We start from the raw sequence: 27,009 nt of genomic DNA, 5'->3' as shown, positions 1-27,009 counted from the left end.
ACCGACGAAATTAACGCTCCACCCCCCCCCCCCCCCCTCGCCCATCCAGGAGGCGTGGGAGGGGCGCGGGGAGGAGCGTGGGCCGCAAGAGCAGTGGCTCCCAGTCGAGGAGGGGCCCACCAGCATTTGGAGCAATAAACGGACAACTCCGTCCTCCTACCCTGGCTGAACAAACGCAGCCAGGCAGGTTGGCGGGGGGGGGAGGTTTTGAAGGGGGAGGGGGGAAACGCTTGGACCTCAGCCCAAGAAACCATTCCAGACGAGCTTAACTTCAAATCCATTTCGTGCCGGGGTCCAAGGGAGACGGAAAAAGACATAAACGAGTACAAGAAAGCACATCTCGAGCACAAGAAAGAAGTCGGAATTGGCTTCATACCGAACAAACTACAACCGAGGTCGAATTTCACGGGGCTGTTAAACAAAGCATGACACAATCCTTGGGCAACCTGTCTGCCTGATAATTAATGCAATCGTAGCAACTTTCACCTAGGCATCGACGTTTGGAGGGTATATTGCGGCCTTGTATTCACATCGAAAAAACGAGTTAAACTATCATCATGGCGGGGAGGGCAATGGAATATTCCTAAAAACAATCATGGTATGGCTTACATAACATGAAGATTTCGTGCTTTCGATATCCGGTTTAACACGGGTAAAGTCCGGAAAAATGACCGACGCCCAAAGAGAGAACACCAAAAGTGTGCCATTCGCTCGTGATAGGCTGAACTTAGTCCATGTTAACACCAAAAGAATTGAACGAAACATTTCTGCGTTTACCTGCAGGGAATTCCACTTCAGATGGATGAACCATAGAAAACAGTGAAATAACAATTACTGCCGAATGACGCAAGCTCACAATTCAGAATTGTTGAAATGCAATGGTTGATTTTACTTTAACTTATGCGTCAAATATATATATATATATATATATATATATATATATATATATATCACGTTGTTGTTCCGACTTCACCCTAGATACAGGAACCTAAACGTGGAAGAGCTCATGTATTCTGTCTTATTTCCCGAGGAAGAGGATCTCGGACGAAAATCAACACTCAGCAATCAATATCTCGCATTATCTGAAAATTCTTTAAACAAAAGAAAGAAAGAAGTAAGGCGGTATGTAAAATCGGCATTATCATCACTCTGCTATAATGTTTCACGATGTTACGGAAGGTTTTATTACCGATCAAGAATTTTTCACAGAAACTTTGCCCTTGAAGAAGCTAGAATTCATCAGGTGATCGAAGGACATTCAGTTTCACTGCTTACGTCTTACGAATGAATAAAACCCCAAGAGTTTTTCAACGATTCGCTTTCCTCTCGCAGAGCAGAAATAAAGTTGACGGCAAAAACAAAATTAGACATGGCATGAGGTGTAATGATTGCAAAACGTTTCAATACGAGGCGTGCACACTTTCAATAGATTTCTTCATTTAACAACACCTCGTTAATGCATTTACCTTTCGATCGACATCATGATAATAATTGGCGTCATAAAACATCATCAAATGCATTTCCAGCGAAATACAGGGTGTTATTAAGATGCATGGATTCTGTATACATGGACTACGAAGAGTGGAAATTACGTTTGCTCATTGGTTATACGTATAGCAGGTATAATAAATAGTATGTGACATGGTAAGCATGAGTGACTTCAATTTGATAACTCGCTTCATACGTTTTGCAACTCAAGGAAAATTTTGCTATGCTTCATAGCGTATAATATGGCCATGAATCTAAATGAATTGGATTTAACTGTCGACTCATGGCGTAAGAATGGAGGTTTGACTTCATGTACACAGGTAAAGGTTGGAATTCAACACTTCGAATCTCTCTCTGGCTATTAAATATGGCTCCATTGCTCAACATGATTACACTGCCTAATTTGTACATAAAAAGTACCATTCCAATGAAAATATATTTTCAATTGAATAACGCTCGATGGCCAGAGCGGAAAAAAGTATTGCAAGTGAGGACTCAAACTCAAGGGAATGAAAGACGGGGGCTCTCATTCTGCATTCATGAGCACTCTCAAGGCCCAGTTTCTCACTGCGTGCTCCCTTACGTGCACCGATTTAACGAAACGACACCTATCAAAAAAGAGGCATCATAAATCGACTGCAAAACAAATATGAAATTCCAATGAACTTAAGGAGGGTGTGGAAGGGAGCCTAAAGCAATCTATTCACTGGGTTAGCTTATCCTTGAAAATGAAATGAGGAATCCAGACTCATAAAATTCACCACCGTTTTAGCAAACTTCACAAGACAGATAAGCATACTCTCCGGTTTTACTCGGGTAAGTCTTTTGGTCGAAGCATGATAATGCGTAACCTGGCAAGAGACGTGAACGATGTCCATGCTCATGAAACATTAGATCGTAACCGCTGACTCACTTGATTTTCCGCCCAAAATTGAAGCACGTTCGTAACATGTCGGTGAAAATAACGGGTCACCGTTGACGGGTGGCAGGTTCGTAAAATCTAGTTGAAACATTTCATTAATAAACTCCCGCAGGTAAACACGAATTAGCGTTACACGGGCGCAGACTCAAAAGGTGAGAGGCGTGAAAGCACTTAAATTACAAGACGCGGTCAATCGGTGAGTCACGCTGTTTCGGACCCTTTCCCACTTCCCTCACCATTACATTCCAGCAAGATAGGAGAGGACTACCCCAAAATACCGTCACGCTGACCCCTTTCAATAATCATATTTCAGTGGTACTATTTTCTTGACTTGCCCGATTATTTCTAGCGGGTGTGATGGCACCCGCTGATATTTTTGAGCGTCGTCCACCACACGTAGACGAATGCAACACATGCAAAAACCGTCGAGGAGCAAAATTCGAGCAGCGGGTTGGGAAAGAAAACGTTGTTACGCCACTTGAAAAAAACAATCCGAGCATATGGTATCAGAGTGAATAATTTGAAGTCATTTTAAGCGGTACTTTCCGGCATGTCACTCCAGACCAAACCACACCCCTCTCCAAGCCCTACTCACTAATGGGTGCCGCCCAAGCGAAATCAGTAGTTGACTACACCAAAATATAGCCTGCCTAAATAACATCTTAAAGAAACCTATCACCCGAGGAGAAGACCACGCGAGTCCGATGTAAATCCCGCCACCCCCCAAATCCCTCACTTTCTTCTGCGCGACCCTACATTTAAAGATACTGATCGCAAATCCTTCCGAAATTTGATTAACCGTAGTTGGAAATCATAGTTAAACGCTATAGGGAAACAATGGGAACATTTTCTGAGCACGGGCAGGTGGAAAAAGGAGCAAATATTCCAATTCTAATAATAACATTTCAAAACCTATCGCACTAAAGGAATAAGCAACTGGCGTCGCACGCCAATAGGTTTTCTGTGAGTAGTTATTCTTTTTTATTTTCATTTCCTTCTCCATTATCTTTTATGCCTACTGAGTTTGCAATGACAGCATAAAAATATGCATTTCCTTAAACCCTTCCGTGAAAACGGAAGGGTTTAAAATGATTTGACGATGGAAACGTTTGATTGACCGACTCCGGAGGCGTGAGAAAAAATTATTCGGTGATCGCCGATCTAAATTGCAATATTATTACCAATTTGGTGAGAAATGGACAGAAAGCTGCATCTCCTGATATCTCCTAATAAACAAAATCCTTTCCGTACATTGAAAGAAATCACGAGGAGAAAGCACTAAAAGAAAATGCCAAGACCGAATCAAACACGATAGGAACACGGTTAGAACGACACCAGTGCAAGGAGCAATTACGGAATGAAAATATTGTAGGAAACATAATAGTTCCAGAGAGTTACGACAAAAACCTTTATGTGTGTGTGTGTGTGTACTTTTTCACTATTCAATTTATTACTACCGTGGACCGCGTTTCAACATTCAAGACCATCTTCGGGCACAAACTGTGAAGTTCAAACACGCAACCTCCAAGTACTATTTTACCTGCAAATGACAACTTGAACGCTGAAACACGTAGTACGCTACCACTAAAAAAACTATGGTAAAATACAAGAACTAATTTCAATCCGACAACCTGTGCCTGGAGAGGGCAATTAGGAGGATTAATGACAATTCCGGTAGGCTTCTAGATTCAAACCCCACACCCAGCTCAACTATGCTTTTACGAAAACGGGAAACGGTCTTCGAAAAACCCCGACACATGCTTGGCTGATGCTTTCCTACAATTTGCTGCTAAATTGGAGATCGATCGATAACCGACAACGACATTAAACCACACCACCGCCACTCCCCTCCTTCAAGAGGATCATCGGTAGAGCTGAGAATTTGTTACCACTCAATAAACACGGGAAGCAGGTGCACCCGCCCGCTTCCTTGTCTGAACCCCCCCACCCCCCGCGCCCGAAAGCACGGAATCGCCACCGAAAACCAGACTCGACTCTCGGCACGGCCGCGCAGGGAACGCGAGGGAAATAGATGAGAGAGGCCGTCGGGGGGGGGGGGTGGAGAGGGAGGGGCGGGGATCGTCGAGACAGAAAGATCGCGCAACAAGAAAGCGAAACGCTATACGTACCCTCCCCCGCCGGCAAGCGACCTGCAAGAATATCAGCAGTCTTGCGGGGATATGCAAATTGAGTGGGGAGAAAAAGACGTGGCAACGGAGCCCGACCATTCCTCTCTTAACGTCAAACAAACAGCAATTCGAAACACTGATAAAAAAACAAAAGTCCAAACAAGCCAACTTCCTCTCCGCTACAACCACCTCCACCCACCCTCCCCCCTCCACTACCCGCAACCCGACCCCTTCACATCTGATAGGCAACCAGGAGGCTGCGACAAAAAACACAATCGAGGTAGCGGCAGCGATCTCCATACAATGTTCATCGATTCGGCCGCCCCTCACACACAAACCCACCTTCATTTGTACTTGTCAATGCTACTATTATTTCTCGCACTCGGACCGCGCGCCGCCTCAAAGGAGGAAGAACAATCGTCCCGTATAAATCCCACGGCGAGGGGACAGGGGGCGGGGGAGACTACTCCCCTCCTGGTCCTCGTGAGATAACAATTAGGGGATAAACCTGTCAGCGCGGACACCGGGGACAGCCGGGGTGGGGGAGACGGGGAAGCCGACGCTGCCTCCCACGCTGGCCCCGGGAGAGAGGGGCGGTGTGGACAGGATGAGGGAGGCACGGAGGGGAGAGGGAGGAGGGGCCGGAGGCGGAGGGTGGCTGTAAGAGGGGGAGGGGGAGCGTCGGGCAGACCTTTGGCGGGGGTCGGCCATGAAAAGGGTGGCTGGGTGGGGGGGGGGGGGTCCGGCCGAATCCTCCCGGCGGAGCGCTGCATGGACGCCGAAGGCTCTCTTGGAGAGGCCGTCGCCGAGACGACTTCACCGTTTGCGCCGTCGTGAGGGCTTCGCCCGGCCGTGTCTCCCGGCACGTCGAATCCTCGCACTTCTTTTCGTCTCGCAGTCGGATCGGCGACTAGGAGGGTGAACTAAACTCACACGAAGCCTCGAGTCTTCTAAGCATAGTTGTTTTTTACGGATGCAACTCCGTATACTAAGTTTTCGCAAACGGAAGTGAAGAAATTATGTTTCAATAAGTCTAAAAAAATGCAAAACATGAATATTAAAAAAATGCGGCTTAACTAATCGGAGCAATTAAAAAAAACTTGTACCTTCTCAATTGGATGTTTTTGCTTTACCATCATCAGTATTTCAATCCTATGACTGGCTTACAGTAGCCCTCCATTCTTTTCCCTTCAATGTTGATTACCACACTGTTTGATAGCTTTTTGGTCTATGTCCTTCTTAATTTGTCCTTTATACTTGTCACTTGGTTTTCCCTTCAATTTTATCTTCTATAATGTTTCTAACTAATCTAATATTCCTTATAGTATGTCAAATCCATCTAGTTCTTCTTCGTTGACGTAGAGTTCTCCCTCCATTTGATCCTTTCCTCTTCTGCTCTTCCATAAACTTTCTCGTTCATGACATCATGCACGTCTATTTAATCTCCGGCATTCTCCTCCAGCACAATGTCTCAAATGCTTCTTTTCTTCGCTGGCCCACTTTCCAAAGCCCCTTGTCTCTGACCCGTAGGGTGCCATGTTTCATGCGAACGTCTTGATGAACTGCTTCCTTTATTGCAACCTCAAGTTTCTTTGAACATAGTCGCCTCTTTTTAATAAACGCCTTCTTAGCTTGAGATATTCTTCGCTTGATTTCGTTCGAAGTTCTTCCATTCCAACTTATATTACTGCCCAGTTAGATGAATGCTTCCACTTGTTCTAGTTTCACTCCTCGAATTGTGATCTCGTCAGCTCTCTTCCACACACTAGGATTCTATTTGTCTACTGGGTGACGTTTATATTGTCTCCGAAGCACTTGGTCTACTCCATCCAGAGTTCCTAGCAGGTCTTCTCGTGTTTCTGCTACCAATGTGATGTCATCTCCGAGGAATGTTAATTTCTTCACCATTAAACCTTTGATGCTCAATTCTTGCGCTCATTTGATTGCTTCTTTTAGATATACGTTTAGTTTTTGTTGAGAGGTTGTATCCTCGCCTCCTTTTCAGTTTTTCCCTCTATTTTTCTTTTGTTTTTCATTTGCATGGCTTTACACGATTCTTGCAGAAGAAATGGATTTTTACTAGAGGGTACAATAATTCCTAAAATAATTAAACGAATCAGGAAATAAGGAATATTATATACTAGCTCAATTAATTAAGTAAGCGAACAAGTTGAACTTTCAGCTTCAAATTTTGTTTCCATACACGTAAATTGATAACAAATAATAACAAATAATTTCAAATTAAACCTACATTTCGTATTTATCTACTTAAAAAAATCACTTTTTAGCACGGCACAACACGGAAAAAATACGTATCACCTTGTATGATTATTTCTGCGGCAGGTTATAGCAATTTTATGTTTTGCCATTTATGACCACACTAAAAACATTGTGCTGGCAATACCTCACACGTACCTGGAATACTCGTATTGTCACAGCATTGAAGGTCCGGCAAGGTTCGAGACCTGATACGCCACCAATCGTCTCCAATTCAAAAATCACAAATGAATTTTTGAAGTACGAGGTTTATGGGATATTTCAGAACCTTAATTTCACTGACCTTAACCTCTGGAAATGAAAAAATAACGTTCTTGTCCGATGAGTTCTCTATCATTCCACGCCAATGGTGTCAATTTACTTGATAGAAGTTTAAGTGCGGGTGCCGACGAGGCAGCCTACATATGTACGTGAATGTAAAATGAAAGCAATTGAAAGGATCTTGAGGAATAATATTAAAACACCTGGTTATTTCAAAATGATAAAAAAGAGGATTTTCCCTACCTACACCCGTAGCTGAAACACACCACCGCGAGCGATGTAAGAAAAGGATCTTATTCATTTAAAATCAAAACTATTATATTATATCTATAAACTATTATATTAGATTTATTTTCAATAGATTAGGATTACGATATAATTCATCGCAAGAACCGGGTACTAAAAGCTGAATGATTCGATACAACCATCGAGACTGTTCATCCAAGAGGCAATTCCTGGTCACTACGGTGAGAAAAATAAACAGAAAAGGAAAAAGTCTCAGTACAGGAATTCTCGCTTCGACACTGTGCGTGCTCAACCCCAAACGAAATATATTTAAAAACTCACAAGTAGTACAGTATAACACATCCACAGTCAGAACACTCATCACGTCTGTCATTAAAACGAGATATAAAAGCATGCAAACAGACGTGACAAGTAGGCCTTACCCCTGTAACCGATCATTGAAGGAATGCCTCCTCCCCTTCCATGTAACACACCCTGGTGTATACGGGGTACTAGGATCAATACGTTCTTCAAATGCAAAATTATTGCATTTGAATTCAGTGAATTTTGACGGAGAAAATTCATCATGTCCCGCTGGAAATACTATAGGTGTACCATTTCCGCCTTGGTTGCAGTAAAATCCGTGGAGTTCGCTTAGCGTGGTCACCGACCGCACAAAAAGGCAAGGCGGGCCACACAGGTTGGAAAGAGACTGCCGTTTTGAAATACCGCCCGCAAAGGAAAACCTGTCGGAAACGAACACGCGCCGGGACGACGGGGGAACGGCGATTATGACATCAAGCATTCATAATCAAGGGGATGACCGCATCAACTACCCGCATCAAGAGAAGCAAAAGATAACAGGGATGTGAAATGAAAGAGACACCGAAAGAGTGGGCTCAAGAGGAGACAGCACCGCATAAATGTCAACCTCGTCTTAATCGGCGGCGTAAGAATGCATTCTTACCTGCCGGAGGAGTCGAACTGACTTCACAAAAATCCTTCCTGCGAAAAGCGATGATTATACTGGAGTGATATGTGAAACTGACCTCGATGCAAGCCGGAGCGCATACGGATGGGATACAACTTTATTATCACTGGATATTGTTAACTACCACATAATGCCGAACGTGCAAACCAAAAGCAATAAAACTACATTAGACCAAGGCTAATATATGCAAGATGTGGAAAGGTGGACGAAATGTGGAAATAAGAAGCTCATGAACAAATCTCAAAAAATAACCGCCGATAAAAATTCATACGCACGCAACCACGGAAACAAAATCAAAACCAATTAATTTCATGATTACGCACCTAAAAGATCGACAAACAAAGGATTCTGTCGGAAAATGCACTAAATTCGTTAAAAAAAAGAAACGATTACCCGCAAATACACGAGGTTGAGCCCTTCTGAGATATTTACGTTTCACTCAAATTCCAGAGGGAGAAATAATATTGCTACCCAGAAATATGAGTCATAAATTTATTCCGGAGGGCGGACCTTGGATTTCAATAACGCCGCGAAAGGAAATTTGAGCGCAGGCCTTCCATAACTTAGGCGCCCCGCACGGCAACTGGTGAGGAATAAATACTGATAGCCGGAGATACTTGCGAGGATCCCACGGAAAGCGACGACCGTAGATTACACTTCTTCTGTCCACGGAAATAAATGCAGCGGCCACTTGGCAAATCAATACGCTCTCATAGCGATCCAAGTGGAAGATACAATCCGGACCTTTTCCAAAGGGAAGATCCGAAATGAAATATGGCCTCCGGAGGGGGGGGGGTAACGCACAAGCTGATAGTCCAATCCATACGGAGATTGGATTCGGAGGGACAGAAACACCTCAATGCAATGTAACGACCACAAAACGGGAATAAGGTGGGACAAATCATGCAGATGTCGCAGCAACACGGAAGCCCTTTGGTGGTGGAGGAGGAACCCGACCCTGGATGTACCTGCCGTGAAGGACGCCGATAAAACGTCAAGGGGCCGGACGCCATATCGAAAAATCCTCCATTCCCCTCTAAACACCACCGTTGATGTTCCAAAGGGTCGCATAATCGACTGATCTTGAGAAATATTACTGGAGGTCCCTCCAATGACTCTCACGGAATTGAATAGATATCGACGGAACTGGAAACAAAAAGGAATCGACAAAAAGGAATCGCAACCCCACCTTTAACAAATGAGGCCGTAAAAGTAATACGAGAGGCAAACAAGCCGACATTCACAACCTAACATTGGGAATATTCCAGCAAACGAAATAGAGGCTGTTAGATCTATGCTGCCATGGTACATGGCAACATATCGCTGGCACCCGACACGTCTGTGAGTCAACCACCCTGTGAGTACCGTAAGAAACAAACGTGAAATCTATCTCGATATACCAATTGTGAAACCTGAGTACTAGTTAGCACGTGATTTAACGCGTGCCTGAATAATGACATTACTAGGACAGAAGGGAGGCGGAGACTCATTCGCTAAATTTAAAGAATATTCGATAAAAGTTTCCCACGCTCAAATCCATGATGGCTAATACCCGAAAAAATTGAGTCTAGCGAGGAAAAGAAAAATATGCAGCGCGAAAACAGGCAAGGAATGAGTCGTGAAAGAGATGTATCAATACGGTGACTACTACGCTACCTCTCTCCTTCCGTCAAAGGGGACATGTCTCACTAAAACCCCACTTACCCTTAATTACTCACCCAAAAATTATGGCGGATCGGCCTGATCAGTCGATGACCAACACATATTACTAACACGGAATAATTAATATCTCCTGTTTGTAATGAAACATCGTATATTCACTGGCATGAATGCGTACTTATTTTCCCATGTGATTCCTTCCTCAGATATGCATACATTTCCATTCTGCCAACGGATAGAAAATCAACGGACCACGGAACGAATTTATCGTCCGCAAACGCGCGGTATCGCACGCAATAGTGCCCAATCAAACCGAAGCCAAAACACGAGAGAAGAAGCAATACTTTCCGTTTGAATTGAACTAGAATATTTAAGGGGCAACGTACTACGAATTTTTAGATGTTACCATAGGTAATGTTAATTTCAGGTTACTGGTCTCTCGCTCTCTCTTTTCATGTCTATGAGCCACTGAGCTAAGGATCCAAACGAGATAGTGGCGTTGAATAAAAACTACGCGCAACGATGAACCTCTTCACGAATGAAAATATTATTTGCATTGGTAAAAGCAAATCTTTAAAATGTAAAAAAAATTCTAAGTAAAACGCACCATATGAGGAAAATTTGATTTCACGAAAACCCCACATTTCGGGAATAAACTGAACAATTCCGATCAAATGGGTAAAAAAAATCGATCTTTTGGAAAATTTGACAGCTTCGTTGGTTCTGTTTGAAATAATATTACGGCTGGATATAAAAGGGTTCATTAAGCCCGACAGAGAATTAGTTGGTTCTCTTGTATTTCAAATATATCATTCCGACGCACTCCAAAAACATAGTGATAAAACCGCTCGCGATCACGCATGTCAAGAAAATGTTAGTCAGTGAACAATACAACTTTAAACATATTATTATTATTAAATGGAATGCTACCCATCCTCTTCCGGTATTCTGCCAACACAAACATGCTCACCAGCCTTGTGTACTAAAAACCCTTATCTCATCTATTGAAACAAAGCACCATTCTTCACATTCCAGCTCAAAAAAAACTAATACATATTCCTTAAATCAATAACCACTAACTTCTCCTCGCGCCCCAATCGATCGTTACTTACGGGAGACTTTTACATGACTTTCGAGATCAATGTTCAACAAAACCATTTGTCAGCGTAAGGTGCAAAGTATACATTCACGATTTCTACATCACCCACGCAGGTTTTACAAACGTGTACTTCAGTTAGGGCAAGTTACCTTGTTTTCACACGGGTCTCACGAGTTTAGTGGACACCCTATGGCGAGTGTTTAAGTTAAGTACATTTTCAGCGAAGAGAAAAAGAGACTATTGGTAACAACAGCAATCCTGAAAATAACACTAACAATGAAAAAATTATACGTCAAAGGGTAGAAATTCGTAGTCATAGGGTTGCACCTGTACATCTAAAAATTTTCAGTTCAAAAAACATAGCTCATCCATTAAGCAAATAAACTATCTTTTATTTATAATGAATAAATATCCTTTTATTTCACAAATAAAGCATTTAAACACTCCAATTCTTTGTTGCATACAAATTTTCTCCGTTCGTTTTCATCAAGGAGAAATTCCACCAGTGACACCAGAAACATTAAGTTTTACGGCTTTCTCAAATGAAAATTTCAGTTATCTGTAAGACATTGGGGAATCTTGTGAAGATGTGTCATAAAAGCATCTGGAATCACGGATGACTCTGCACGGATTCCGTTTCACGCAACCAATCAAGTAAGTAAGTACCTTTCGTTTTGTGATCGCATCGCATGGACCTCGTAGTGCGACTTTAGACGACCTGTAAGATACACAATAAATTGTGAGCGCGAGGAACCGAAGTTGCGGGTAAAACAACTTCAGAAAAATAAACACACGAGGAAATTTTTTCTTTGTAAAAATTCACAATTACAATGAAATTTGAACGAACACAAAAATTACGCACAAAACGCAACTCTTGTCTGTAGGGAATGGCACGTGCATTAAGTCGAAAACGAACGGATTATTCCATTGCCATAATTAGTTTTGCCCTTCTTCGCCGATTAATGATAATTGCTTTTAATCATAACTATTTAAAGGTTCAATCATGACACCTACTGACATAGCAAAAAGTACGTGGAACTAACGATTCAAAAACGCAGCCGCACATTAACGTACATATGTATGAAAATTTGGATATTGCTCCCAAAACCTCAAAAATGCAAGGCTATTTGGCGGTCCTCCCGGCTCCATGGAATAATTACCATTATTGTAATATAACGTTTCACGACTTCCACAAATTAATTACTATTACCCAGTTTTGTCGCAATCTAGGAACGAACATGACTCAAGTGATGATCCAAGCCCCATCCCAATGGAAATTAGCATGTGGCACTAGTAAATCATGAAAACTAGATTCAGGAGCGGTGAATACGTAGGCATACTGTACGAATATGACAGCAGTTCCAATTCTTTCGGTGTAAGGCGACGGTGACCGTTAAAATGGAAATACAGAAAAAACGACAAGATCCTAGAACAACCGCTTCACACCTGCACTGAATATCGGAGGGTTGATAAAATACCTGAAACCAGGAAAAATACGTACATGGAAGTTTCAACCAGATCTGGTGCAAAATTCTAGTACTAGCATTTACTACAAAGATACCACTGACCTACACGAGTCACCCAGGCCGAAAAATACCGAGTGGCAATAGGAGGGCGGAGTTTTCTCTGACAACCACATTAGGAATCCATACTTGGTCAACAATCCATCATACTCTGCATTGCTATTACGGGGAGAATTAAACAAACAAAATTTAATTCAACCCGCAAACGCAAAATTTGGTTATGGATCCCTCTTCAACGAACTTTTCCTGAACGGTGAACCAAAAAGTGATCAGTTAAGTCTTGAGACACCAAGCCTAGATAGAGAACTGTGAATGAAAATGTAAAAGGGAAGAACTATGGGATAATAACCATATGAAAAGCACGTTAGCATATTTATTCTGGAGTGAAAGTTAAGCCATGTGAAGACGCGAGGAGTGGTTAGCCGATGGAAAACTTTTGAGCGGAGAGCTACGCCATTGAACGGCTGACGGTCATCGATGGCCAAGGGACGAGGATGCAATTCGCTGTGACGGAAAATATGTGCCTGCCTTTCCTACCACGAGCGTCGTAGAGCATACGCGCGGAGTCGAGAAGAGTGGAACCCCTCCGGTGGAGCGCCTCTTCCGAAGAATAAAGCCGCCCACGGGCGCATCGACGGGCAATTGAATCGGACGAAGGCCCGCCAACCTCTCCGTGCGGCGCGTGGATTCGGGAGCAGGAAAAACCGACGGTCCGAGGGGGGTTGAGGAGAGGGGGGCGAAGAGGGCCGCCGCCTTCGAGCCACCATAGGGACGCTTCATGGAAATCATAAATGGCTCCGACGCCCGACCAAACGAAGGAGAGGAATTTAGCTCTTAAGAGTGAGAAGAGTTGAATCGACTTAATTTCATAAAGGCGGAGGCAATAAAACGTAACAGGTTTCTTGGTCGGATGGGGGCGGCGGCGGATGGCTGGATGCTCAACTGGGCACGTCTCACCTTCGGCTCCCGGGGAAGCACGAGACCGGCGAGGGAGGAGGCATCTTCCCCGCTCGCCTCACCGTCTTGGGAGACGAACGGAAAACGAAGGGCCACACTTCACTCGAAATTCTCTGGCGGACGGTGCCCAAAACTGCCTTAGCTAGCTGTTCCAACAGAATCCTTCCGTTCCAAACAGATAAGATAGTCGACACCCAAAAGTCACGTTATTAATAAAAAATTAGCCCGAGATTAACTCAGGTCAACTACCTAATCTGAAATCAACTCACAACATTTAACCTGGTGGCCTCAATGCGTTCACGATTGAAGCTGGTTGGCAATAAGTCTTTTTTTTCTGATAGCTCACATACGTCGAAATTATGATTGAAACATGTGACTTGAGCAAAATTCATGGGAATTGGGTGATCGCGTGGATTTCAGTCACTTAAATTCCTAAGTCTAGACATTACTAGCGACCCCGCAAGCAAACAACAGGCTAAAGCGAAACGAGGAATACAGTACTTCTACAAGAAGCGCTTGAGTTAATTTTGCGCAAATATAAACTCAAATGAATGCCATGAAATTCCATAGTCCAAATTAAGTGTTCGTTAACGAAGGTTATGGAGGTCTCAAGATGCAGGAAGGCGAAGTAAACACTGAAACTGGAGAGCATAAGCTAGAACAAGTAGAAAAATTCCACCTACTTAGGAAGTGCTTCAGATCAATATGTACAAAGCAGAAAGGACATTGGCAAAATAACTGCGTAGGGTAAAGATTTTAAGAAGAAGAAGTTGATGACAAGGACCTTAGTATAGACTTCAAGAAAAGATTGAGAAACCCCTGATGTGGATCGTTGTTTAGCGCAGCTCTGAAACTTGGCTGTTGAGGCAAGGGGATAAGCACAACCGACAGGTTCACGAGATGTTTGTGCGGCGTGGGATGGTAAGAGCGAAATGGATAGAAATAAAAACAAACGAGAAAGTAACGGGCATGGTACAATGGAATGATAAAGACTGATTAGGGTGGGGAATGTTGGGTAAGCGTGGTAGAGGGAGGAAAAGATTAGACATGCTGGACGGAATGAAGGGAAGTAGAAGTTATGTGGAGTTGAAAAACGGTTTATGGTAATGTGGAGGGCTACGGTATTTAGTGTCATGTTTGCCTGTGCCAATGAGTACTTAATAATCGCATCCATCAGACAATTATCGTGGCCGGTGGAGTACTCTAAATATCAATGATAATTGCACGGAAGTTTTCATTGGCAACAAACCGTGAAGCATTACGTTATGTCTTAGTTCATTGTAACTAGTTATTTATGACTTTATACGCTGATGCCTGAGAGAGGGCGGTGATTGAATGGGCCAAGAACGATTTAGACCCAAGGGTAGAAAAATGTAGTCAGGAAATCCACTCAAGATTGGTGAAATCAAATTAATCCGCTTCGATTAAAACCTAATCCCATTGAAACGGGAGAAACGAGCAATCATTCACATCAGCGGTAAATAGTGAAAGGTTGACTGATTTTGGCATTGATCTCGACCAGGGCAATGTCAACTAATTTAGAACAGCTACTGATTTAAGCCATCCGCAAAAGGGAAAACCCGACAGGAGTCTAGATTAACTAACACATCTGTCTATTAGTAAACGTTACACTAGTGTTAGTACAGAAAACTTTTGCGGAGGCGAGACTGAAATGCCGTTAGAATTACGCCAATGGCTCACCGACAGTCGTCGAAACGTAGAACACGCTTTCGCCAATCCCTATCCCCGCGCTGCGGGTGCGGCATTCATGGAGGAGCACACTCAAGCTAATAATTATTGATCGATTAAAAGTGAAAATGAATTCAAGAACTCGCTTTATAAGCACACTTTTATTGCTATTCGAATGATTTCTAAAGAGACATCAGCACGCGATACCTCAGAAACTACTTTATGGAATGGAATAACACGGTTAGTCACAAAAACGTTTAATTGCACTTCACTCCGGCAGATTGGCGCATTTGCATAATTTAAGCGCGGGGTGTATCACGGAATTACCTGCAGAGAATGCACACGGTGAGTGCCATAGGTGGCAAAAATACTCCGACTTCCCGTATCAAACCGTATGTAGCTGCGCCTTGAGGAATATTAGGGTAAGACAGCCCATGACATTTATCCCCTAAACAAAAAATTAAAGGCAGGCATCAAAGAAACATATTTCCACCTTAAGCGCGAAATTGTGCAAACATAGCAGGAGGATGAGTAACGGATGAGGAATGTGTAGAGTATTGCCGACATACGGCGAGTTCACCTCGCACAGTCGCCATCGCTGTTGCTACTTCTATGCTCGCCCAGAACTTGACCATAGGCAGGCAAAAATCTTTGAGTGGACTAAACAATAAATGTTTTCACTGTGAGCTCGTGAAAATATGGAAACTATAAATGGCCTCATTCGTGGCTAAAATACGTTGAAAACAATTTTAATATTAACATTAAACAATTGCCAAAATGCACTGTTCCCTCTCTGTAGTTGAAAGTAATATACTTCGAATATAAAATAATTCCGAAAAAAAAGTTGTAATTTTCCACAGTGATTTATTACGGACAAGGCATTTCAATGCAAATTCACGATCACCAAGTACACAATACAATCATTACATAACTGATGATGATAATAGCGTTGCACGCAATAATTTGCTGTGGAAGATTTCAACTGTCCTCATTCCTCCATCATCACTTGAGCCAAAGTTGGCTGCCACAGTGCTGACCGCCGATATGACCTCCTATGAGTAGCTATGCGAGAGCAGTCAACCGCTGTTGAATATTGTGGAGAAAAAATAATAGGTCGCAACAGCAGATCAACTCCAGGCACGCGTAGAATCAACAGGGATCTCTGAGATATCTATACACAGATATTCGGAGATGACGCTCCACAGTAATTCCTACATTTCCATGCCCCCACACTTCTACGGATAACTTAGCCGGCCTTCGGCTAAGGGTCCTGGACAACGGATAACGGGCGCGGGGAGCATTCATATCATCTTGCTAAATGTTTTCATGGTGAGCAACGGACATTTGGCGGGAGGTGGTGTTGCTGACCTCGGCGACCAGAGGCGCCGGCCACGGGGTACCACCCGCGAGCGACGGCCACGGACGACGCGGCCGCGCTCCCTCGGCCGGTACTCGTCGAATCCGCCCCACCGACAAGACCTCTGCCACCGACACTGACTGCTTTCACAACAATTCTGACTCCCAGGAATCTCCCGATCCTTTCAGAGATGTACTGCAGAAATCTCCACCAATTAAACTTTGTTTAAAAAGAGAAGAGAGGGGTGGTGTACTCACCCGTACATCCAAAGCACCGCAATTTACTAGAAACTAAGACTACCCTCGGTTATTTTTAAGCGTCGATTTTCGCTGCCTAAAAAATACGACTTTCAACGAAATTCTAGAAGCATGGCTTCACTATTTTATATTCTGGTAGCGATCTTTGTGTTTACGCTATGAAAAAGATTAACATCTGTCGCAAAATCTCGTCCTGCCATCGAAATGGATATAAAAATGAAGAGTGGATATTAATGGCGGATTTCAGGATACATAGCAACAGTTAACGGAAAACGATTTCGGGTACTATGCGCAAATTACTTCGCACGAGACTTAGTCAGTTTTAATTATACAGTTTAGCAATAAGCATTATAACCTACTTTCCGTATTTAACCATAGATTTTCCTAAATCTAAAACGCAGTTTAAGGGACGATTTTAACACGAAATAAAGCACTAAATATAATATGCAAATACACCTGTGTACTCCTGCAAATATCTCTCTATGTCAAATGCTATACATTCAACAAAACAGAAAAATATTTCTAAGTTAGGAAGCCATTTTAATAAGACAATATTACAATAAAAAGATGGGGTTGTTGTTGATACTGTCACTCATCGTCGAATATACTCATACCTCTTACTCACGTAACGTAATACCAAAGACACAGGCATTCATACAAGAATGTCCTAGGTAAAACAGTTTAAGTGCATTACAAATATAAGCTTTTACTTATTCCGCTTCCCAAAATATCCTAAAATCACCTATCTGCAGTGCGTATCTCTCAGAATTACGAGAGACAGAAATTACACGTAGTAAACCCCAACCGTTGCGAGTAATGATAAGATTAATATAATACGGTACGAAAAACCTCCACTCCACGAATACCAGTCGCCTACACGGGAGTATTCATGTTTGGAGAAAACAAAAGGCGATTACGAAGGTTACGCGGGCCGGATTGAGGGACGAAGTTCAGCATCGACGAGTACCGAGCACGAGGTGTGAGAGAGGACGAGGGGGAATACGCCGATGGACCCGGAAAGATTTCACCCGAGAGTGAAAAATAAATCATTGATATGGCATTGAGGGAGGGAAAGTAGCAACAAAAATCCGTCAATGATCGCATCTGAAATTAAATACTTAGCTTTGGGCATGCAATAATGTGCCCAGGGCGAATGCAAATAGATTCTGGCAATTACTAAATCCTCGGAAAATACACGCCAGCTTCCCGGGAAATTACAATGTGGAGCGTAAGCACCGCTCGGCGAATATTTCAAATGAAGTGTCCTCAACAGCGAGTCTTAAGGTAAGACCATGCCAAAGATAAACGGGCGTCTTCATATTCGGGTGCATTTACTGTCACGGGGAGACGTCCGCGACTCGACCCCGAATAGTCACTCCAAATGAAAATGTTCAGCGGATCCGGCAAGCGTGATGCCGTGATCCAGTGATCGTGTGATGCCACTTAGCTCGTTACAAGTTATTTTATGTACAGTTTGGAGTTCGTGAATACGTGCATTTCACGCATTCACATGACCCCCGTTCCCCAACGACGACCCTCCCAAGACTAGCGTTCTGGATCACATGCAAATAACCCCACATTACGGATTAGCTCGCCTCAACCGGCCGCCCCTCCATGGAACTTATCGGGAGCGTGGAAAGGTGATCAAAATTATTAACGCACTTAACTCTTGGTGGATGTTTCAAAAGGAAGTTAAAGGGTATCCCTAACATTTGAGGACAATAAATAATTATCCTTCACATCTCGCCCATTTTATGCTTTAATTTAATAAGACCAGAGAACGATTAAACAAAATACCAACTAAAAAATAAGAGCCTTAACTATTTTTCAACCTCCAGTGGTCGACATCTTAATCTCCGCATGACAATAAGATGCCCCTTCGCTCGTAAGTATTGATGCCTGATTGAAGAGTAGGCGTAACGACTTTATTCCACTACTGAAAGTGAGCTTTATACTTTCTCCCCATTTCATTTGATAGGCATGAATGCATACAAGATTACAAGGTTGTTATTTGGAAAAAGTTTGATGGTAATTCCGCTGTAACATGAATTATAGTCCTCAAATATCAGAAATTCGGTGAAAAATTGTAATTACTTACTCACGAGCATTCGCGATTTTAGTTTTTCACAGAGAAGTGCCGCTTAACGAATCGGCTAATTATCATTGTGGTTAGATTGCATCTTTTTAAAATTTTCGTTATTCCTAAACGGATACTAGTTCATTCCTTTACATATTTAATGCCAGTTGAGGTCTTAACAGTCCAGAAATAAATTGTCCTCGTAATATAAAATGCTAGATTCTTACGTCGAACCTCGTAAATTATTGCTCAATTGATGTCTCCGAGGTTTTAAATTCTTGCAATTGCAATCTCGGAAACTGGTTTATAATGATAGCATGCGAGTACTTTTCCACTGAACTTTTTAAATTACGGCAAACACCCATGTATGAGGGGATAATATTTTTAGCAAAGAAACCGGACCAATTACAGCTACGGTCATTTTTTCTAGGGTATCACCTATATGCATATCGCTCAAATGAGCGGGTGTGTGTATATATATATATATATATATATATATATATATATATACATACATATACATATATATAGATATATACACACACATACATACATATAAACACATACGTAAACACATGCATTTTCGATTAAGGACAATTGAACTATTCAAAAGAGGGGAACGTGGCAATAAAAATTGACATGACACATGAAAAAATCATCTTTTTCACTAACGCCTGTCTTATGCCAACTGCACAAGTTTCCACGCGTAACTCCTTCGATTCTCCTCCTTGATTAAATAAAAATTAAATAGTGGCATAAATAATTTAGCTTTCATTCATAAATTACTCCACCCCTGGAAGAATCATTCGGCAGATTACAAACGTTGCGTGAACATTAAAGATCCCTCAGGTGATGCTATCCAACGACGAGATTTGATCCTATTGCGGTAAAAAATCACACTTGCCCGAGATCCCTTAGCGCTCGCTACCGCAACCCACGTGCTGAAGCAAAACTTTTCAAGCATACTAATTTCCGACTATTCGGAAGACGAAAATTATTTGTCGCGTTCCGGGTTCACTCCAGTTTCGCCCGAGAACCGATTCTCGTCTCCCAAGGTTGTTAGGTGGAATAAACTGAGCTTAAATTGACCCTTACTTACATAAAAATGCAATTTGATCAACTCACAAACGAAAGTCGTGAATGGATACAGAATTTAGATATTCAACAATAATTCTACATAGTTAAATGTTCGTCATATGCCAACAAATGACAATATCTTAACAGGGAAAATACTAGGAATAATAATAAATGAATAGGAATTATTTCGCAATTTGGATCAGTGGAATCGGAATAGACAAAATGTATCGGGGAAACGCTGAACGACTTAAAGAGAAATAAGACAAAAATGACGACCAGTTTAACGAAACGTTTAAGATAGTGGATGGGCTATTTTTTTTAGGTACATAACTGCATAATTCGTTCGGCGACAAATACATTAAGGCTTCAGATACAGGCCCACATATCGGATTTCTAGCGCTATCACATTTTGCTACCCACATGTCAAGACACGTGCCTGGGTTCGGTTCGGCTGGGCGGATCAACTGCTGCGTCGCGACATCGTCACTGAAAAAAACTGCCGGAAGAGGAACACTGAAAATCAGGCGGCGGCAGAAAAAATTATATATGATAAAGAATAACATTACCACAAGAGCTTACATAGCGATACCCTTCAACAACGCCATCCCGATACCCTTCAACATCCCAGCTAATTTCTATTGGCAATGACCATATAACGATAATTGCACTCACACCGAACCAATCGAATCTCCCTTACGATGCGATACGAGTGACGAAATAGACCAGAAGAGAATTAGAACGCGGCGCGATCATGCCGAGGGATCGCACTCGACTTCGCAGGATTCCATGCATCTCATTAATACGAATGTAAATGGAACGGTACGCAATCCGGTCCCGGAGCCAAAGGATTACTTTCAACTTAGACAAAGGAAATCTTGGAATCAAGTGAAAAAGACGGAAAATTTATTCCGTAATCTGATGAATGAGCCCTTTGGAAGGCTCCGGATTGGAAGAGGGGAAATGTAGCAAGTGATCATTACAAAGAGGGGGCGTAGGATTTAAACGGCTAATGGAAAGGCAGCTTATGATAAAACAAAAACAGTAACCCCTCGGGTAAGTACTGCTATACTACGGGATCCCCCATCGCCTCAAACGGAAAAGGGTCGTGTTCCTTGTAGAATCAAATTCTCCGTTCCTTCGGCCCCATCACCAGACGGGATAAATCACGCGTGTTATTTATGTGGCCGCATTGTTTTTCTGCAAGCGAAAATAGATCGCAAGGATCATTAACGAGGCCCAAATGGCCGTCGGAGACCAGCGGCTGAGCATGGGCGAACGGCCGTTAAATCGCCAACCCAGTGACTACTCAAAAATCGTGCCCAAGCTGCACAAATTACGAACGGCGAGAGGCGAAAAGGCTGAGGCCACAAAACGGCAACATTTGTTTATTCTTCGACTTCTTCACGACTTTTAGGATGCTGTTTTCCACGAACAGTGTAGGATGTGTCCGAGAACAATGTACTCATCGCTAAAAAATAAATGGAATCCTCTTTTCCTGTACCTGATCGTAATCATGTACGAGAGATGAGACAAAAAGGTAGAACTCCACTATCTTTTGAGATAGTACGATCAATATTAAATGTGTTGCCAATCACAACCATTTCGGAAGGAGTGTTTTGAAGGAATTCCATGAAGACAACACTGCTCATTCATCCAAGGTGGCCTAACCCGCATTTGGTTTTGATAGCTGAACTACAGAACAAGCAGGGTTAAAATCACCCATCAGGGTGGTTCTGTGGAGGAATAGCACTTTCCCCCATGCCGTTTGGTTTCCTATGAATTTTTGAATAGAAAATAACACCACTTGAATATTTAGACAGGTTTAGACTCGAGCATTCTCGCGGGCTTCTACTCCGGAACCCTCAACTAAGCCAAAGATCAGTAGCCAAATTCCCTTCAGACTAATAACCAACACAGCCCATGGAAAAGCAACCGCCTGGCCCTTGGCTGAATTAACAAGCAAACCAAATGTCTAAACCGTTGACACTGGTTAAATCGTAACTAATGAACACAAAATCGCGAAACACCACGACTGCCTTCTTCCGGAATCACGGCAGCATTCAATGCGATCCATTTATAAAAGGACCTAAAACATACGCTTTGGGCGCTAACTCAAGGAATGAATAAATGATTACTAGAATGAATGCCATATGCAATGGATTGCCGGATGAATGCATAATAATGTGAGCGAATACTTGAATACCTTGCGAGTACTCGAGCGCCAGAACATGACTCCATGAGTGATAATTTGAATACCGCGAGGAATACACGAAAATCTGGGCGAGTACTTCAGCTACGAGATTTCTCGGTTACCTAAGTACCGTGAAGACTCCCTCTACTACTCGGAAAGTAGAAGACCTCGGATTCAGACAAACGTTCTTGCCATGCTCTCGAATGCAATATTCGAGAAGAATCCGATTAAAAATAAACCTCCTCCATAAGTATTCGCTTAAATACCTGAGAACTCGGATGAATATTCGAGGATTCCAAATATTCAATCAAATGAAAACATGAATGCGTATGTCAAAGTGAATAATTGTTAGATATTACTGTGATAATCGCACGAATACACTTAACTGGCGCACCGTCCTCATTTTTTGAGCAAGAATACAATCACCGCTCAAGATTATGTCTATGTTAGTAATCGGGTGGATAGTCAATCAAAATTGGCTTCATATTTACGATAATTCGTTAGTAAGTAGATAAAATACGGCGAAGTTTCAAAAGAGGGATACGTTAAATCGTCAAACTCAAAAATATGTAGAAATGTAGAAAACCCTCATGGAGGCAAGGCTTGCTGTGTCGCCCAAAATTACAAAATTATTTCATTGAAATAAAAAAATTAATACAGACGCATACGAAATACCAACATAAATTGAGCTACCATAAATCGTACCATGTGTTCTCTAAATCGGAAATCGTAAGGGAAAAACACCATTTACGAGGGTGGACGCGTGCCGCATACGCAACGGCGTGATTGGAGAGTACGTGGGGTTGCTCGTTCATATCCAGATAATGCCTTTGGACCACCCCATATAAATTCCAGGCGATGCGGTTTTCTGGATACCGGGGCTACGTGGGAAACTGTCAGTGGCACAGGAAAATTAATAACGACACAAATGACAAGACTGTATAAGAGCACTACATTCATCGAGAACCTTAAGCCCTCCTCCAGATAATCAACGCTTGGACGAGGATGGATGTGCAATTTTCTTATTATTCAAAGAATGGATAAGGTAATCCAAATTCCGGAGTGTTTAGGATATCACAAAAGACATACCTCTGGCATGATATTTGGTTTTTTTTAAATTAAAAGTGTCAAAATTCCGAGCTAGCGACAGCAATCACTACATATATAACGCATTCGCTTGTCTCGGGGAAAAAACAAGAAAGAGACAAGAATAAAAAAATGTGACATTATTAAATTGAAATAGCAATATCATATTTTCCTCCATCCGAAAAAAAATTCAAATGAATCAAAATCCACATACATTTCCTTGCCACCGGAAAAACCGAAACTTCGCGTTTATGAGCATAATTACGATAGCGCTAATTTAAATTTCAACGGATCTTTCTGGCAAATCCCGCATAACGATTTCACGCATCCAAATTTTGGCATAACCATGATAATTTTATTAAATATTCCAATTTATTTTTAATACTTCATTAATTTACAATTTATGTTCTGAAACATATACATTCAAATATATATTGACAGCTATTCCACTAATGTGCGCCTGTACAAATGGTTCAACATCGCATAACACTTGAAAATTTCAATTTATATTTCTTATAAATGAATATTTAGTTCCCGCATATTTTCCCGAGTTCTCAGGTGTTAACGCGAATTTTTCGAATGAATAATGACTAGTACACCTTTTTACACGTTACAGGCATTTATAGAATGATGTATTTCAATGGATACTGCATGAACTTAATAATCATTTCAGTCCTTCACGCATCCGACTGCCTGGGTTACTTAGGTTTGCTAATTAACATGCGATAGTTCTTTGGACTCACGCATTCCATTTTCGCACATTCATCTAAGCACTCAGGTAGTCACCCATGCATTCGTTCATGTATTCACCCAGGAATGAATCCATCCAGGCATTACTGCTTTAATCCAAGTAACAATGTATCCATTCATATAACCATATTCCGGAGGGTACTCGGATAACCAATAGCATTGAATACATTTGGTGCACCCCTAATTGCAGGTCGAAAAAGGCCAAAGACATGTGTAATCTATTTCAGCCCTCGCGGCCGTCACCATCGCGAGCGGACCTTTCCGCGAGCAGTCGCGCCGATAGGCGAAGGCTCGCCGCCCGCCACACCGCCGGGAACTCCAACGGGCGCTGCTCGTGAGTGGCAGCCGCTAAGCATTCGTACGCGCACAGGATTCCATACCCGCCCAAAGAGACTCAGATGAGGGCTTTGAAGGAATAACTAACTGAAAGAGGTTGAAAATTTGCCGCACATTTTCCCAAATCATTTTTTAACTTTCCGTGATTTATGAAAATCACATCGGGAAAGTTTCCGTCTTTACATTATCGAGTTGGGCGTTTACGCTTCAATTAATGCTATTCAAACACTAGCAAACATGGTATTTTTGTAGTCACTCGCATGTAAAAACGGCAAAGGGCACCAGAGGAACTAACGGGTACAATTGTCGCACTTGTCATATAACTTGGTGACATCCCTGAAAATTTTGCATACCTGGATAGTGGTCAAAATTCCGAGCTGGCGAGGGCAATCACTCGGGGAAGAGACAGGAAAAAGCAAGAATAAAAAACTGCAACATAATAATATTGAAATAATAATTCCCTGTAATCGGAAGCATTCAAACTAATCAAAATCCTCATACAATTCCCGGCCACTGAAAAATCGCACACAATTCTTTCCTGGTCGTGGATTCTCAAGGCAAAGCCACAAGCCTTCTTGAAAAGGGTATCAATTACTAAAGCACATCCTGTAGACGATAGGTATTGGAAATTACTTGTCATTATCGCACTCTGTATGAAACTTCAAAGGACTTACAGTCCGGGTGTGCTTTTACCAAATGGGCTTTTCGAATAGTGGCAAATAATCCCCTAGCCTTCGGGAAACCATACCGAATTTGCAAAGCTCAGGCATTATATTATGATATAATGAAGGTAGCCTACACTTGTAACCATAAACAGAGTAATCAAACCGAAGGCCGGATTGGCAGGTGAGGCAGAGTTCACCCAGTACTAAGCCCGACGGCGTGTGAAATTCACACATCAGGGTAGGGGGACCAGTTCCTTTCCCTGTGCCCGTTATGGTTTCCCAGGAATATCTAGTACCCGAAAAATCACAGTTTGGGTGGGGCTGCAATTGCCCAGAGAGGCTTGCCCGGGAATTAAACCTGGGCCCTCCGGTCAGTAGTCCAATGCTCTACCCCTGGACTACCGCGACCCGCCCTGCATTTATAATCAATGTTAATCGAAGCAGCAAACGATTGAAATACGCAAACACAATGGCATTCACTATATCAAGCTACATGTTATAATCCTTTCGGTGCATACAGCCCAATTTACACATCCGGGAAAATGGATTAACATTATCGCCAATTATTGCGATTTTTATCTCTTATTTTAAGCAGGTCTCAACTGACGCATAGTGGTTATTTACCTGAAAAGGTATAGCAATGGGCTACAGCTCAATGACAGAACTTAAGAGCTACACCATTAATAGTTCAATCGCAACTTCACATGCTTGGAGAGTTAATGCTGATTACCGGGTGAAAGGGAAAACGCTAACAAGGGCCATAGGGATGATTAAGGATGCAGGGGCCGTGGAATATAATGACCAAATCGGCTGAAAAATATGTCGCACGGAGCGATAAGCAATGCAATGACAACTTAAATAAAATTCTTGGACTCACGTCTGAAACCTCGTCCCTCTTCCGGAGTGGACCGCTCCGTGCCCTCGGACGCGGGGCTCGCCGCTTCCCGATCCTCCTCCATGCTCTCCTCCTTCACGGCAGGTTGTGGGGACGCTCCACCAGGGGATGCGGATCCTGCCCCGGGAGTCCTCCTAGGCTGCAGGCCCACTTGCTGCCCTTCGGAGAAAGACCTCTCTTCGGACGGCGTAAAGATGGAAGAGAGGTGTGCGGCCGGCGGGCCGGGCGGTTGCCGAGGTTGAGGCTGGCGCCTGGGGGACGTGTCGTGGCGTCCAGAGGTCCCGTCGATATCAGGACACTTGGAGGGCGGTGCAAACGCCGAGGGAAAGCTTTTGGCGTCGGAGGACGCGGGGCCAAGGGGCCGGAAGGCTCCCGAGCCGAACGGCGTGTGAGGGTCGAGCGCAGGATGCAGGAAACGGGGTTGCAAGTGATGTAGCAAGTGGGCCGGAAGGCCTGGGTAGCCGTCCACGTGTCTGATACCAAAGCCAGCGGTCGCGAATGGTACGTGAAGATCCTTAGTTTCCTTTGGGAAAAGGAAAAGACATCGCTGATTAAAACTTCATCTTTCCTCAATATCATCACTTCCATCGCTCCTAGACATTAAGGTACGACAGCACTAATTTTACAGCTAAAGCAACAGTAAATTCGATTCTCATCATAATATTTTATATCTTGATGATTACACTTACCTGTGGGTTAAAGGGCCTCTGCATTCTCAGGGCCTCGGGCAGGCCACCAGCCTGGGAGAACACCACCAGTGCGGGAGGCGGTATGGGATTTGGCACAAAAGCCGAATTTTCCATCTAAAATAACATGTAGATAATTTTTAAATTACATCACACAATGATTAAAATTAATAAATTGATAATTTAGTCTTAGAAACGGCACCTCTAACACGTTTTCATTAACCGAACAACGTTAACTCCCAAATAGGTAAACAAACCGGCTTCACGCAAAAACAAACATATTCATGTATACATCGAGTAATCAAACACCCAAATCACAAAATAAAGATCCCAAAACATATTCCCAAGGCATAAACATAAGAAATCCCACGGGCAAAATCACCAAAACAGCTGTAAAAGAAAGTCAAGTTTA

At 42.7% G+C, this 27,009-nt stretch overlaps 1 protein-coding gene across 1 annotated transcript in view; it reads right to left on the bottom strand.

Annotated features, from left to right (window-relative positions):
• LOC139695609 (E3 ubiquitin-protein ligase RNF220-like) overlaps window positions 1–26,714 on the bottom strand; it is a 367,414-nt gene extending 340,700 nt beyond the window's left edge. The window contains exons 1-2 of the mRNA XM_071594410.1: window positions 26,595–26,714; window positions 25,894–26,434 (exon numbers count right to left, since the gene is read on the bottom strand). Coding sequence (XP_071450511.1) covers window positions 25,894–26,434; window positions 26,595–26,714 — 661 coding nt within the window. The remainder of the gene's footprint in view (window positions 1–25,893; window positions 26,435–26,594) is intronic.
• Window positions 26,715–27,009: the final 295 nt, after the last annotated feature.

This window comes from Hetaerina americana, unplaced genomic scaffold (genome assembly GCF_022747635.1).
Source record: "Hetaerina americana unplaced genomic scaffold, ioHetAmer1.1.p SCAF_60, whole genome shotgun sequence".
NCBI classification, from domain to species: domain Eukaryota; kingdom Metazoa; phylum Arthropoda; class Insecta; order Odonata; family Calopterygidae; genus Hetaerina; species Hetaerina americana.
The sequence above is the reverse complement of the archived record's forward strand: the minus strand, read 5'-3'. Positions and strand labels throughout refer to the sequence as shown.